Genomic DNA, 14,849 nt, shown 5'->3' with positions numbered 1-14,849 from the left:
ACCGAGCAGAACAACCTAGAGGACGCCCGAGATGCCAGGCGCTGGACGACCGAGCAGAACGACCGGGACCACTAGTGCAGCGGACGATAGCGTTGAGTCCGTGCTGCTCACCGAGCAGACCCCAGAGAGACTCAAAAAAAAAAATCCATTTTTATGAAACAGGCGGCGATGAGGGAAAAGTTTACCCGGCTGTCGTAGCCACGACAGCGTCATCTCTCAGTTAGTTATGTGTAAATAAATTGTGACTTTGCTATCAAAAGCTCTATTTCTCTTGTTGTTGATGTTATTTTGTAAAAGTAAAACATTATCCAGATGTTTGGGATGTAACTAAAGCAAAAAATAGCTGTGGCAAAGTCAATGTTATGTTTGAAATGTATGCTTTCACAAAAAGCTCAATTTTTTTCATCAGAAATTGGAAAATTGCTCAAACTAAGCTATTTTCTCATGCTGATTTCTAAAGAATGGAAAAAGATATTAACTTAATTTTTTTCCGCTGAAAGAAGAGTCTAATCTTTCTTTTGGTGGGTTCCATGTTTGTATAGCAATAGAACAATTTTCTGTGGGCCTTGCAAAATCAGTCAAAATCCAGTAAAGCAGCCGGGAGCGAAGGGGGTTGCAACGGTGAAAATGGCTGGGAGTGAATGAGTTAATTAATATCTAATTTCAAAACTGATGGTCTTGTTAATTAGACTAACAAAATTGTTTTCTGTACCATTTTGCAACATAACTCAACGAGCAACAGGTGTCTATCCAATAATACGATTGTCAGGTAGTGCGGTGCAGGCAGGCGGTGTGTGGACCCAAATGCAGGGAAAGGGAGGCGAGGCAGGTAGACGATGCAAAAACGATTTAATTAAGGCTAGCAAAAACAAAGTATCAACAAATAATGTGGAGATCCCAAAAAATGCAGCAAACGAAACTCAGGTCACTAACAAGGGCTGGATATCAAAAACTTACTGAGACGAACACGAGGGCTTGGACAGGACTTGAAAGTGGCGTTGACATAGACATTGACGGAGACTGACATTGACGAGCACATGGGCATTGACAATGACGCAAAAAGGACTGAAAAGAAACTGGGAGCTTATATACACACGCAGACAAAGGGTAACGAGACAATGAGGAACAGATGGGTGACACAGGTGGACGCAGATTGGAGGATACATGAGGAGTGGTACACCAGGTGAAATCAATGGCAATTACTAGGACACACTAGGAGGGAACCAACACAAAACTTAAACGATACAGTTCACTTCACTTACGCGACGCAGCCAATCATAGCATTGACAGTGTTGCACATATGTGCCCTGCTGGCTAACAACAGTGCAGGGGAGTTAAAGGGGAAGGTCAAAACTTTTTTTAGATTAGGCTTAATCTTCGAGTTAGTGACTTCAATCAGTCAGTGGAGTTGATTTCAACAAATTTGTCAGTTATTTGTTAGCTTCAGGGCTCCGGAGTGGCTAAGCTAAATTCAGTTCAGAGCTTGAAACATCAGTCAGAATACTCTAAAACGACTCACAACACGTGAATAATCTGCTTTAAAATTCGCTACCTGTAAACGACTGTAAATTTCTTATTTTTAAGCTACGCTAACATGTGGAGCAAAATTCAAGCTCACGTTTCAGCTCTGGTGGCGATGACAGACCACCTTGCCAGTGGCGTAATTACACTCGCGGTCTTTCGGTAGACCTCTGCGCCATAACTCCAAATTTGCTTGATCGACGATTTACCGGAGGCACAAACGATCAACAGCAATATAGCGGGGGTTGACTGTACTTTGCTCCAAGATGGCGTCATCCATCTTCAGGAAAGGAGCTGACGCAGCACCTGTGGCGGCGGCAATAAAACACGGCGCTCGAGTACATGTCAAATGTGTTACCTGGCAGCCGGCGGTGTAAAGCCGAGGCGTCGAGATGCCACGAGTTCTCAAAGTCAGCACATTTGCATCCTCCGTCTTGGTGTCAGGCGGGGAGCTTGTAATCATCCCCAAATGTGAAGATTAAGTGGCAAAGTGCGATCAAAGCCCTGCTCCGCATCTGTTGTTTAATCTGCCTCAAACTAAAAGAGGATGTGTTGTCATGTCGTGGCAGGCTCGTCGAAAGCCAGATGACGCCCAAAGTATCCGCCCTGGAGTTTGGACGTCTCCTGCGCAATGTGACAGCGCTACGCGTCAGCAATGCAGGAGGACTGAACTGTAAGTTGTCTTATGTCAGCAAACAAAGCGTTTGTTTTATGTTGCTTTGATTCTCAAGCAAACATTTGCAGCAGGCCTGAGAACGAAAAGTTGTATTTGGCATCTTGTAAAGTGGCTTATGACATATGGGTTTTTTGGGGGGAATGTGGCAAAATGGCAACTGGTATATGGCATTTTTGGGGGCATATTTCACTTTTTTGGGCATATGGCAAAATTGCTTTTGGCATGTGGCATTTTTGGCATATGGCAAAATAGAATTTGACATATAGCAGTTTTTTGGGCATATGGCAAAATGGCTTTTGGCAGTTTTTTGCATAAGCATTTTTTTGGCACATGGCAAAATAGCTTTTGCCATATGGTATTCTCATGCCATTTGGCAAAGTTACTTTTGGCATGTGGCATTTTTTGCCATATGGCAGTTTTTTTTTTTGCATATGGCAAAATGGCGTTCGGCACATGGATTATTTTTGGGCATAAGGCAGTTTTTTGGCTGATGGCAAAATGGCTTTTGGCACATGGCAAATTTTTTGGGCATCTGGCAAAATGGCATTTTGCATATGAGTTTTTGGGGGGGAGAATATGGCAAAATGGCGACTGGCATATGGCATTTTTGGGGGGCATATGGCATTTTTTTGGGTCATATGGTAAAATTGTGACTAGCATATGGCATTTTGGGGGCATATGGCATTTTTTTGGCATATGACAAATGGTGACTGGCATATGGCAGTTTTTTGGGCATATGGCAAAATATTTTTTGGCATATAGCAGTGTTTTTTGGCACATGGTAAAATGGCTTTTGGCATATGGTATTCTTTATTTGGCAAAATTACTTTTGGCGTGTGGCATTGTTTGGCATATGGCAGTTTTTTTGGCATATGGCAAAATAGAATTTCCATATAATGCAGTTTTTTTGGCACATGGCAAAATGGCAGATTTTTGGGGCATTTGGCAAAATGGCGTTTGGCACGTGGATTTTTTTTTTTTTTTTTTTTTTTTTTTTTTTGGTATCTTGCAGTTTTTTGGCTTATGGCAAAACAGCTCTTTTTTGGGCATCCGGCATAATGGCTTTTGGCATATAGGTTTTTTGGGGGGGAATATGGCAAAATGGCAGCTGGCATATGGCATTTTTGGGGGGCATATGGCATTTTTTGGGCAGATGGAAAAATCTCAACTAGCATATGGCATGTTTTGGGGGGCATATGGCATTTTTTTTGCATATGGCATTTTTTTTGGCATATGGTATAATAGTGACTGGCATATGGCAAAATAGCTTTTGGTATATGTCAGTTTTTTTGGCACGTGGTAAAACAGCTTTTGGCATATGGCATTTTGGCATATTCTTTTTGCATTTTTGGCAAAATTACTTTTGGCATGTGGCATTTTTTGGCATATGGTAAAATAGAATTTGGCATGAAGCGGTTTTTTGGGCATATGGTAAAAGTGCTTTTGGCATATGGCAGTTTTTCGCATAAAGAATTTTTTGGCATATGGCAAAATTATTTTCGGCATATGGTATTTTTTGCATATGGCAAAATGGCTTTTGGCATATGGCAGTTTTTTTGCATATGGCAAAATGGCTTTTGGCATATGGAATTTTTTGCAGGCCATGCACGTCCATGCCATTGACGGCCATGCACTTCCAAAATTCCCATTCATTTTCAATGGCAGAAAAACATGTGGAGTTGTGATGTTTGACTATCATCTTACGATTACAGCGCATTGACATTCAACTGGCACCCAAGTAAGGCATCTGAGGATTCTTTCTGTTTGGAGATTTTTATTGTCTTAGTTGTTGTTCAGATTGAAACTGGATGGCTCTTATAAAGTCTGAACAGTCACAAAGTACAGAAATCTGATCTGAAACCACATACTGTAAGTCGTTTCATATCAGATATGGACAAGATGCTTTTCAGTCTGAACAGCTCAGATGGGTTTCGACTGTCCGTGACGTCACTCTGTGCTAGATGACGCTTTTGTTGCCACAGCAACCTGTCAGGTGTGTCAGTAATGTGGCCCAGGCTGAACAGGCCCAGATCATATTTGGATACTTGCTAAAAAAAATAGTGTGAACTGCCAGCCCAAAAAGTTAGATTTCAAGAAGAATTCGAGTGGAATCAGATATGCCTGCAGAACTATGAACAGCTTTAGTGTTTCTTAACCTGGGTTCAATTAAACCCCAGGGATTGGGCGTGTAAGTTTAAGTACGCTCATTCCCTCGTTCGTTCATTCGCCCCTCCCTGTCAAAATGGATTGGACGTCTCGCGCCGTCAATGGCAACCAATCATTGAGTGTGAGGTGACAACCCCAACGCTCACTTAGCACTTATCATTCTTCACTGGGAATTCTCCACTTTTCTTTTTTCCCATTCCCACACCACGGTGACGGTCCCCGGTTGACAGATAAAAACGATTGGCGGCGTAATGAGGGCGACGTGAGCGAGCGAGGCGGAGCGTGACCGCTTCTAACGAGTCGCCCGGCCGACATCCCGTCCGTTTTAATGAAAGCCGGGGTCATTTGCGGTGCGACGGGATAATAAGACGGTCCTCTTCCTCAGCGGTGCCTCCGGCCTTTACCTTCGGAATTTTAATCGCGGCCAAGAAGTGAACGGAGAGTCGGCAATTAGGGTCGTTTTCAACACTGAATTTGGGTTAATTAAAAATGTATTTTACACGGGGCTGGACTGCGGAATTCCAATTTTCGACTCGGATTACTTGGGATGTTAAATGCAAAGCCCGCAGATTTACCGTCATTAAAATCGAGGCAGGTTGCTTGCTCGATGAGGGTTAATGATCAGAAAGACGGCAGATGAGACGAGGCTTCTACTAAATTTTTCCAAAAATCTCTTTAGCCCAGTGGCATACATTGGCATTTTTTGCTGAGCATAAAGAATACATGCTTAAGAGTATTGTTAAGACGTTTATTTTTAAAAAAGAAAAAAAATATATTCGAAATTGTCATTCCAGAAAATGCAATGTAACATGTCAGAAAAACGGCTAAATATTTAGTAAGTAAAAGCAAGTTTTTAACTCTTATTATATACTGTATATTATAGTATTAGGGCTGTCAAACGATTAAATTTTTTAATCGAGTTAATCACAGCTTAAAAATGAATTAATCGTAATTAATCGCAATTCAAACCATCTCTAAAATATGCCATATTTTTCTGTAAATTATTGTTGGAATGGAAAGATAAGACACAAGACGGACATAAACATTCAACATACTGTACATAAGTACTGTATTTGTTCATTGTAACAATAAATCCACAAGATGGCATTAAATTATTGACATTCTTTCTGTTAAAGCGATCCACGGATAGAAAGACTTGTAGTTCTTAAAAGATGAATTGGAGTACAAGTTATAGTAATTTTATATTAAAACCCCTCTTAATGTTTTCATTTTATTAGAATTTGTAAAATTTCCAATCAAAAAATAAACTAATATCTCGCCATTGTTGACGTAGCCGAGCGGTGACGTCACATGGGGTTCCCTGCTGTTCTTCCACAGTGTCTTTAACTACATAAGGTAGTGACTGAAATACACCACAAGGTGTCAATGGTGAGTTTTGAATTAGAATAATTAATAATTTAATCTTAATTATTTTGCATAGCTATTTTGATTGGGAATGCCAGTTCTCTGTGCATTGAGCGCTTTTCTTTTTGTGAACACTATTTTTTTAAGAGATAGAAATATTATTTTTGTTGTGCTTTCACTGAATGATACTGTAGCAAATTAACTGTTCCGCCCAAATGCATGATGGGAAGTTGGGCATCCATGACTGTAAGTGGTGGCTGCAAATGGTATACTGTATGTTCTGGGTTGTGTTCAATTAAGCATGTTAAGGAAAATATCGCCTCCTGTCATTCTTCCACACGTCATACGACACAATACTTATAATTGGTGTGAAAGAGTTGCCAAAGCTTAAGCCTATAACAGGTGCGGTCCAATGAACGCCTGTGTCCACTCGCATTTCTCTGACTTTTCGCTGTCAATGTGCTAAAACGTTGTAAACTGTTTGAGGCAACGCATGAACAGGTCATTCCGTGCATGTGTTAATTGCGTCAAATATTTTAACATGATTAATTAAAAATAATAATAATAATTACCGCCCGTTAACGCGATAAATTTGACAGCAGTAAGTATTTTCAATTAATCATAACTACCTGGACGCTAAGAACTGTATGTAAATCTCTCTGACGGTTTACGAGGACGCTTGCCGTTAGCAATAGCCTAACGTGAACGTGAATGCTATGCTAACGCTACGAGTTACATTTAATCTGATGATCACTCAGCATAGACCTTCAAAGGCTAAAGCAACATTGCATATTCTCTTTTGCCAACTTAAGAAGACAAATCTTACCGTGTATGTCTCAAAACAAGCAATAGGGAGACTGGAGAGGACACTAGTGGGTGAGTTTGGGGTGGCACAGCACGTCACATGAGTGACACAACCAGACACTGCTACGATGCAGGCTAACTGCACACAAAAATGTCACACATTAAGAACATGTGACGAAAACTATGGCGCATTTTATTCTTGGTCTCGTCTCGTCAGACGAAAACTGGCATTTGTGTCATTGTTTTAGTCCCCAAGACACATTTTGGCTCGTTATCGTTTCGTCACTATCATGAAAAAATATTTTCGTTAGTCACTGTTGATGAAAAATATCACTGATGCTAATGGTACAAGTTACATTTAGAGAGAGATGATCACTCAGCACAGACCCTTAAAGGCTTGCATATTCTCTCTTGCCAAGATAATACAGCAAAGCTTACTACCGTATTGGCCCGAATATAAAACGGCCCTGATTATAAGACGACCCCCTCTTTTTCAAGACTCAAGTTTGAAAAAAGACTTTTTGAACACAAAATTTTTATACAGAAAATAATTACAGTGCATCTGAAACAAATGATTAAAACAATATATTTGGGAGAAAAAGCACGTTAGTTTGCCTCATTCAAATCTAATATCTGAGCATTTAAATATAAACTAAAGTGCCATCACATTTGTAAATGAATGGGTTCTGGTTTTTGAAATGTAAATAAACCAATCTATTGTGATAAAACAACAAAACTGCAATAACTGCAATAACCATCAAAGTGAAGTCTAACTGTAACTGTAGTCTTGAAACAAATCTGAATAAGGAAAACATTGTAATAAAATAATGCAAACTGGTTAAACTTGAGAGAAGCTGAGATCTGTCATGACAGAACATCGCTTCAATGGTATCTGGCGCCATCTAGCATTGTGAATGGGTATAATGTCTAGACCGCGAATATAAGACGACCCCCACTTTTTCAGTCTTATTTCAATGCAAAAAACACTGTCTTATATTCGGGCCAATATGGGAGCGCAGCCTGGCTTGAACATCATTGTTTATACATCCGTGGTAGTCAATGAGTTAACTACAAGTTAAAAGTTGTCCCTCGCTGACTGCCATTAACAGGGAAAGAAAAATTTCTGCAGAAGATAAAGAATACAATTCCTGTAATTTTAACTTAATGGCTGCCATTCACAGCAATTGACGACGACTATCGCCGTCAGTGGCTCTAAACATTATATTCACTGCCTGTTTGTCTCCAGATACCTCCCAGCTCTCCGGGGTGAGTTTGTCCTCAGCGTCCCCCACTGCTGACCCAACAGCACCCCCTGCCCCCTGGGTGGAAAGCTGCACCTGTCCCACTGGCTTTCTGGGTCAATTCTGCGAGCGATGCGCACCCGGGTTCACCAGGGAGGTCCCAGGTGGCGGACCCTTTTCCACGTGTATCCCGTGCGACTGCCACCAGCATGGGATTTGCCACCCGGAATCCGGTCAGCAATTAACACTCCATGATTTTCAACTCAAATCCTGATTACTGAGACTTTGCAGTTTTTTCCAATGCATAATTCACAACAAAAACCTTTTTTTGGGTGGCTTTTCGGAGTCACTTCCCACGGGCGACGTCCCGTAAAATAGTAAAGCGACAGCTGTTGGGCGGCGCAAACACGCCAAGCTTATTTATTTATATTGACGTGAGTGCGCGAGGCCTCCCCCGGGTGTTTTTCACGCAATGGAGGAAGGGAGGAAAGTAAGCAAACTCGCGCCTGTAAAAAGCAGACGGGTAGTGCTCTCATCTTTTCTCATTCCTCAATCGCAACCCAGTTAGCGGACGCTAACGGCTTTTAATGCAAGCGTCGCTTAGGTTGTGTATGAAATCATAGGGTTTCGTGCGGTGATCTTGAGTCTTTTGGACAATAGTACTTATTAGTTTTAATCATATTTTAGGCATTACAAAATGTGTTTGTCTTCATTTCGTTTTTGCTGATGAAAATTCAAGACTAATTTCGTCTAGTTTTAGTCAATGTTTACTAAAAATGTTCTCGTTTGTAAAATACTTTTTACTCTAAATATAAATCAATAAATAAAGGTTTCCAACTATTTCAAGCACAAATTGCAGCGTCTACAAAGACAACGTGTACTTGGTGATAATACACACTAACAGGAAAACAGGACATTATTTTCAATGAATTATACCCACCTGGACACCACAAACTATTTAAAAAATAAATAAATAAATAAATAAAAAAGTCTGAGTTTAAGACGATGCTCGCTGTTAGCATTAGGCTAATGCTAACGCGAACGCTATGCTAACGCTACGAGTTAAATTTAGTGTGTGATGATCACTCAGCACATACCCGAAAAGGCTAAAGCAACATTGCATTTTCTCTCTGGGCAAGAAAAGAAAACAAATCTTACCGTGTGTGCATGCCTTGAGAGGACAGGACACTGGCGAGTTGGAGGGGGGGGGGGGGGCAGCACGTCATATGATTGACACAACCAGACACTGCTAAGATGCAGGCTAAAATGTCACCCATTGTGAACATGTGACGGAAACTATTGCGCATTTTCATTTCGTTCTTGTCTCAGCCGAAAACTGGCACTCGTCTTATCGTTAGTCCCCCAAAACACATTTTTGGCACGTTATCGTCTTGTCATCGTCATGAAAAATGTGTTCGTTTTGACGAAATATTTTCGTTTTCGTCATCGTTGACTAAAACAATACTGGCGCAAACATAACGCAACGATCGTTTGGACCATCAAATCAGCACCAGAAATGTAACAAAAAACAGGTAGCAGCAAGTCTTGAAGTGCCTGTGACAGGATAAAAAAGTCTTTGGGACGATCTGACTATATACAACAATTTGGCAAAGTGCAGATGACAAGAAATTAGTCTTTCAATCTGCCGTTTAGCTACTCCTATTATTATGGCGCTCTGGCGCTGCCATCTGAGTGATGATGTCAACACAGTAACAATTTCAGCTGATTTAGAATTCAGCCCAATGGAGGAGGAAGATTCAGAACGACGAGAATGAGACAGAGAGCAGCTAAATGTCATCATTGTTTTTATCTCTACTCCAATATTTTTACAGGATATTCTTTTTTTTTTTTTTTTTAACCTGTCCTGTTCAGCTGTTTGACACGGAGAATGGAAGTCTAAGTGTCTGGCTGGTCTGACCAATTTTAATGTTTCACATTGAGATGACATATTCCTATTGTGATCATTCAACATACATTGTTTATTTTGACAAAGCAGCGAACAGGAAGGGGTTATGGGGAAACAGAAGAAACACAAGAAAAGAAAGAAAAGAAACACAAACAACAAGAAATACATTGAACACCTACACTAACTATTGATATGTTGGTGCTTTCATCAGCTAGATGTATTTCCAGTTGACACCATGTGGAGGGCCTGTTGACCAGGGAAAGAAGGGGAGGGGGGTGTGAAAGTGATTGAGAGGGGTAGAGAGTACACAAATCAGCTCTGTGATCTAGAACCCAGTAAACGTATGAATCCCTTGTGAGTGTAAGCCCGTTGGCAACCGACCCTACGCCGCCCCACCGCCAATCCCCGCACCGGGACCCCTCACCCGGGTGTGCCCAATCACATCCAGCCGCATGTGATCCCCACCAAACGCGCGACAGCCACGCAGATGAGCAGAGAGGCGCCAGCCCAGGGCCACGGCCCCCACCCAGCCAGCCCGGGGAGGGAAGGCGGGCGGGGGGGTAAGCACAGCCCATCCCTCCTCCTGCAGCCCGGCAAAGGAGCCATCATCACCCCCCCGGGATCCAGGGTGGTTCCCGGGCAACCTGTGCTCCCATCAACCGGCCCTCAGGAATGGGAAGAGGGGATGCACCACCAACCCAACCCCCAACCGCCCACCCGGCCCATGAGACAGCCCCCCAACCAGCGCAGCATGCCACGGGACCCCCAGCGGCCCACCAAGCCCAGTGCAGGGCAGGGTCCCTTGCCGAAGCAGGCGAAATCCAGCTGATACACCGGCGTCCAGCCAGCGACCCGCAACGAAGCGCAGGGCAGGCAGAAAATAGAGGGGAAGGCGGAAGCAGGAGAACGCCGAGGAGCCACCGTGGGGCGACGCGAGATCAGAGCCCCAACCGCCCCCCAGCCCCGCGGCCAGCAGCCCAGGCAGAGGGGAGGCCACTCCCGGAAGCGAAGAGAAAAAGTGTGGCACCCACCTACCACCCTATTACTGTGGCTGCCAGGTTCCCGGCTGTCAGCCATTACCTAACACCGTGATGGGATTGTGTGGGGAGGGTAGTGCAATGTCTGCATTAAAATGGGAGAGCTCGGCTTGGGGAGGATATTCTTTTTATCAAAATATGATCTAAATATTTTTCCCCAATTGCTAAGTTAATGCTATGGTCATGACAAATACCACTCTTGTGCGAAATGGAATATGAAATATAAAAAATGCATTTATTCAGTACGACAGGGCTAAATTACTGCATAATGGTCAAAACAGCGGACTTCTCAAACCTCCCAAACGGTAATTTATGCCACCGGACTTAGTCCGGCTTTTGTCATTTCCCTGCCCCGGCTTCGGAGACAGAGGAAAGAGCGTAGTCAAAACAGGAGGCGTGAGAGCTAGGTGATATGCTAACTTAAACCGAGCAGCTCTTCCAAGTCTCTTCCTCGCCTTTCGAAAACGAAAAATCACACAAAACTACCCCGACTCATGTCAGACACAGCGGCAGGGGTGATTGTCACCAATCGGCCAGCTCCGGTAGCGAGCAGGTTTCGGCTCGTCGTTCTGCTGCGGCCCCAGCGGGCAGGCAGTGCTCGTCGCCGGGGACGCAGAGGGGAATGAACGCCGAAAATGGCGCATTCTTGGTGGACAAACCGGCTGATGTCGGAGCGCGTGGCTCCCTGAGCCCAAGCTGAGTATAGCGCTCTATAAGCGGGCACGTGAAGAAGGTCGAGGGGAATGGAAATCGTGACACAATCGAGAACGGGAGACGAGAGTGGGGGGCTCATCGGGCCCAAGTCAAGGATAGCGCTATATAGGCGGGCACACGAAGAGGAGAGGGGGTTGGAAGTCTCGACTCAATCGAGATACAGAGACAAGAGTGGGGGGGCTTATTGGCCGGCGACTATGGTGTGCGACAAGCCGCCGGTCGTCGGCAGAGTGGCCTTCTCGGTGGACAGGGAGCATTGTTACCGACAATGCAAGCCACCTCCTTATTATATATATATAAAAGGTAGGATCCCAGTATTTGACAGAACATAAAACACGTAGCTTACTCACTTTGTCATCCATCAAATGGTCTCTAGATTGTCAGACTTGTTTTGCCCATTCTTCGGGTTGAACAGGATCTCTTGGAAATCCAAAAAGCCTCACACTACTCTCCCTGGTGTAGCAACAAAAGCCTGCAGCACATTGGGCTGGCGTGACGCAAAAAAAAAAAAAAAACGAATTAATCCGCAAAATCACCTGAATACGCAGTCCTTCTGCATACAATATTAATGGCTGGACTGTGAAAATGATTAGTCCACTGACGTCACATTCGCCTTCTTCCTCAATCCAGACTCTGGCCAGAAGTCACTCATTTTCATGGGGTGGGATTAAAAAAAATGAATAAATATATCGATCACTTTCACACACATCCAAGCAAAGCATAAAATACGGCGTGTAATATGAAATAAACATGCTTTTTTTGTGTCACAGGCACTTTAAGTGGGTTAGAAAAGTGGTTTTGCCCAGCGGAGACGAGGTCGATGCTCTGTGGAACAGCGCTGCTACCGCGGGGATGCGCGTGGACGAAAAGAAAAATGGCTCTTTCGGGCAGTTCAAAATTTCAGGGCTCTGTGTACTAATCAGGGCAATGGTAGAGGGAGCGTGCATGGAGTACAAAAGTATTTTGAATTAACTCTAAAAATCCTATATAGTGCTGTTATATTTTTTTTGTGCTGCTACATCAGTTAAAATGCAGGGGAATAAAATCAAAATTGAAGAAAATATTGTGATCATCATCATGATTGGAAAGTATGGGGGGAAAACACCAGCTCTACTTTAAACCTTTATCACAAAGGTACTTGTATTAGTATTAATGTTTTGCTTTCTATGAAGTTTTAAGTTGTGCATTATCTGTGTCACTTTCCTCCATGTTTTCTGGTAGTTGGACTTCTGTTTACTTTTTTTTATGTTGAAATTCTCGTTAAAAAGGGAGGTTTGCATCACTTGTGCTCCTTCAAGCCTTGCATGTCAATGTGTTTATCGTCATGTTGCAAAGATAATTGTGTGTCGTTATACGTCTGCATGCATATGATGATCATTGAATTTGCAAAAAAAAGATCTATAAATGTGTTACTAATAGGCAGCCACTGACAGTCCAATGCATTGGATATAGGAGGAATGGCAGTGGCTGTAATTTGATTTTTAAATAGTGTCCCACTGCTATTTATTCCGACTGCATGTGTGGCACAAGCGCTTGATTAGACCGGTTATATGCCCTTACGTTAACGACGTCTCATTTGCTTGCAGACACCGTGCGTTTCTTTATGTTGCGGGAGCCCCCCCCATGAAACACTCGCCGGCTTGTTCTCGCTCTTTTTCATCTTCCTTTTTCCTCGTCGCACCTGCTCTTACTCGGTCTTCATGGCGCAGCTCTTTTTGAACACTTTGTCGTGAATGGTCCCTGGGAAATGTATTTCACTTAACCCGATACACTCTGAGTGATTAGGGGTTGTTTCTCTGAGTATTTATAAACTAAAAAAAATCCTAAATCATCAAAGGATTATGTCAGGATTTTTTTTTTTTTCCAATTTTTTACATTTTTTGAAAGTGTTTTAACCAGCTAAAGTTAGAATCAAAGGCCATATGGAAAATCACCCACATTGCTTGATTAATGATAAACTATAAATCTCAGTAAGGGTTTGACAACTGATCATAAAAATTTAACAATAGCTATAATTTAACATATTGTGCATCGAGGTTGAGTAAATGAACATGGAGTAATTTACATTCCAAAAATGGCACTTTTTGACAATAGCTTGTAAACAATAGACATTATTAGAGATGTCCCGATCGATCGGCATCCCGATAGATCGGGTCCGATCACGTCATTTTCAAAGTATCGGAATCGGCAAAGAAATATCGGCCATGCCTTTTTTTAATATATATATGTATATATTTTAATTAACTCGTTTTCTAATTGTATTTAACGTTACAGACATAATATGTTACACTCATACAGAGTCTTTAGTTTAGGCTTCAGGTAGGGTTATCAAATTTAACCCGATAACGGCGGTAATTAATTTTTTTAAAAATGTATCACGTTAAAATATTTAACGCAATTAATGCATGCGCTGCACGATCCACTCACGCATTGACGCGCTCAATCTGTAATGGCGCCGTTGTACCTATATAGAGAGATAAAAGGCAGCGTAAAATGAGTACAGTGAATTTTGGCAGCCTCTGGAGCCTTTTTTCAATTGGCTAAAGCCTTACAATCCCTCTCCCTACAGTTAGAAATATCATGGGAAGCAATGTGGGGAAGCAAGGTAGCAATTGATCTTTTTCTTAACACCTTATGTTATTTCCCAACACAGAGAATATATATCAATTGGTAGCACTACGCACAGTCATGGTTCCACTTCCCCATCATGGATTTGGGCATGGCTACAGTATCATTTACTGAAAGCTCAACAAATACACTAGATGGCAATATTGAGTCACAATATACAAAGTCACAAGTCTTTCTATCCGTGGATCCCTCTCACAGAAAGAATGTTAATAATATAAATGCCATTTTGAGGATTTATTGTCATAATAAACAAATACAGTACTTATGTACTATATGTTGAATGTATATATTCGTCCTAGTTTTATTCATTTTTTTTCTTAATGCATTGCCAAAATGTATATGATCGGGAAAAATTATCGGGATTGATTGGAATTGAATCGGGAGCAAAAAAAAAGCAATCGGATCGGGAGATATCGGGATCGGCAGATACTCAAACTAAAACGATCGGGATCGGATTGGGAGCAAAAAAACATGATCGGAACAACCCTAGACATTATTGTAATGGAACTTGAAAAAACACATTTTCTATTCATTTCAATTAAATGAAACTTCATCTTTTACATCTGGGAGGGGTCTTTTCATGCCTCCGGCTCTACCTCTCACCCTTGTTAGCCCTTGGAGCTGTTGCAGGGGGTCAATCTGAAGTGAAACAAAATATTATATATTTTATTGTTTACAAACAGTAATTTTCCCACTGTATTTTCAACTTCACACATGAGTATGCAATACTACAAGATGTTAGTGATTCAGCAATGAGGGTCACTCTGTTTAAGGTAGGTCTGGAGGGCTCA

At 42.2% G+C, this 14,849-nt stretch overlaps 1 protein-coding gene across 2 annotated transcripts in view; it reads left to right on the top strand.

Moving 5' to 3' along the window:
• lamc3 (laminin, gamma 3) overlaps window positions 1-14,849 on the top strand; it is a 252,084-nt gene that overhangs the window by 179,786 nt on the left and 57,449 nt on the right. For both annotated transcript variants that reach the window (XM_057818403.1, XM_057818404.1), the window contains exons 13-14: window positions 2,091-2,194; window positions 7,779-8,006. In XM_057818403.1, coding sequence (XP_057674386.1) covers window positions 2,091-2,194; window positions 7,779-8,006 — 332 coding nt within the window. The remainder of the gene's footprint in view (window positions 1-2,090; window positions 2,195-7,778; window positions 8,007-14,849) is intronic.

The sequence above is a fragment of the Corythoichthys intestinalis genome, chromosome 17 (genome assembly GCF_030265065.1).
Source record: "Corythoichthys intestinalis isolate RoL2023-P3 chromosome 17, ASM3026506v1, whole genome shotgun sequence".
Lineage (NCBI taxonomy): Eukaryota > Metazoa > Chordata > Actinopteri > Syngnathiformes > Syngnathidae > Corythoichthys > Corythoichthys intestinalis.
Note: the sequence above shows the minus strand (reverse complement) of the source record. Positions and strands in the feature narration are given on the sequence as shown.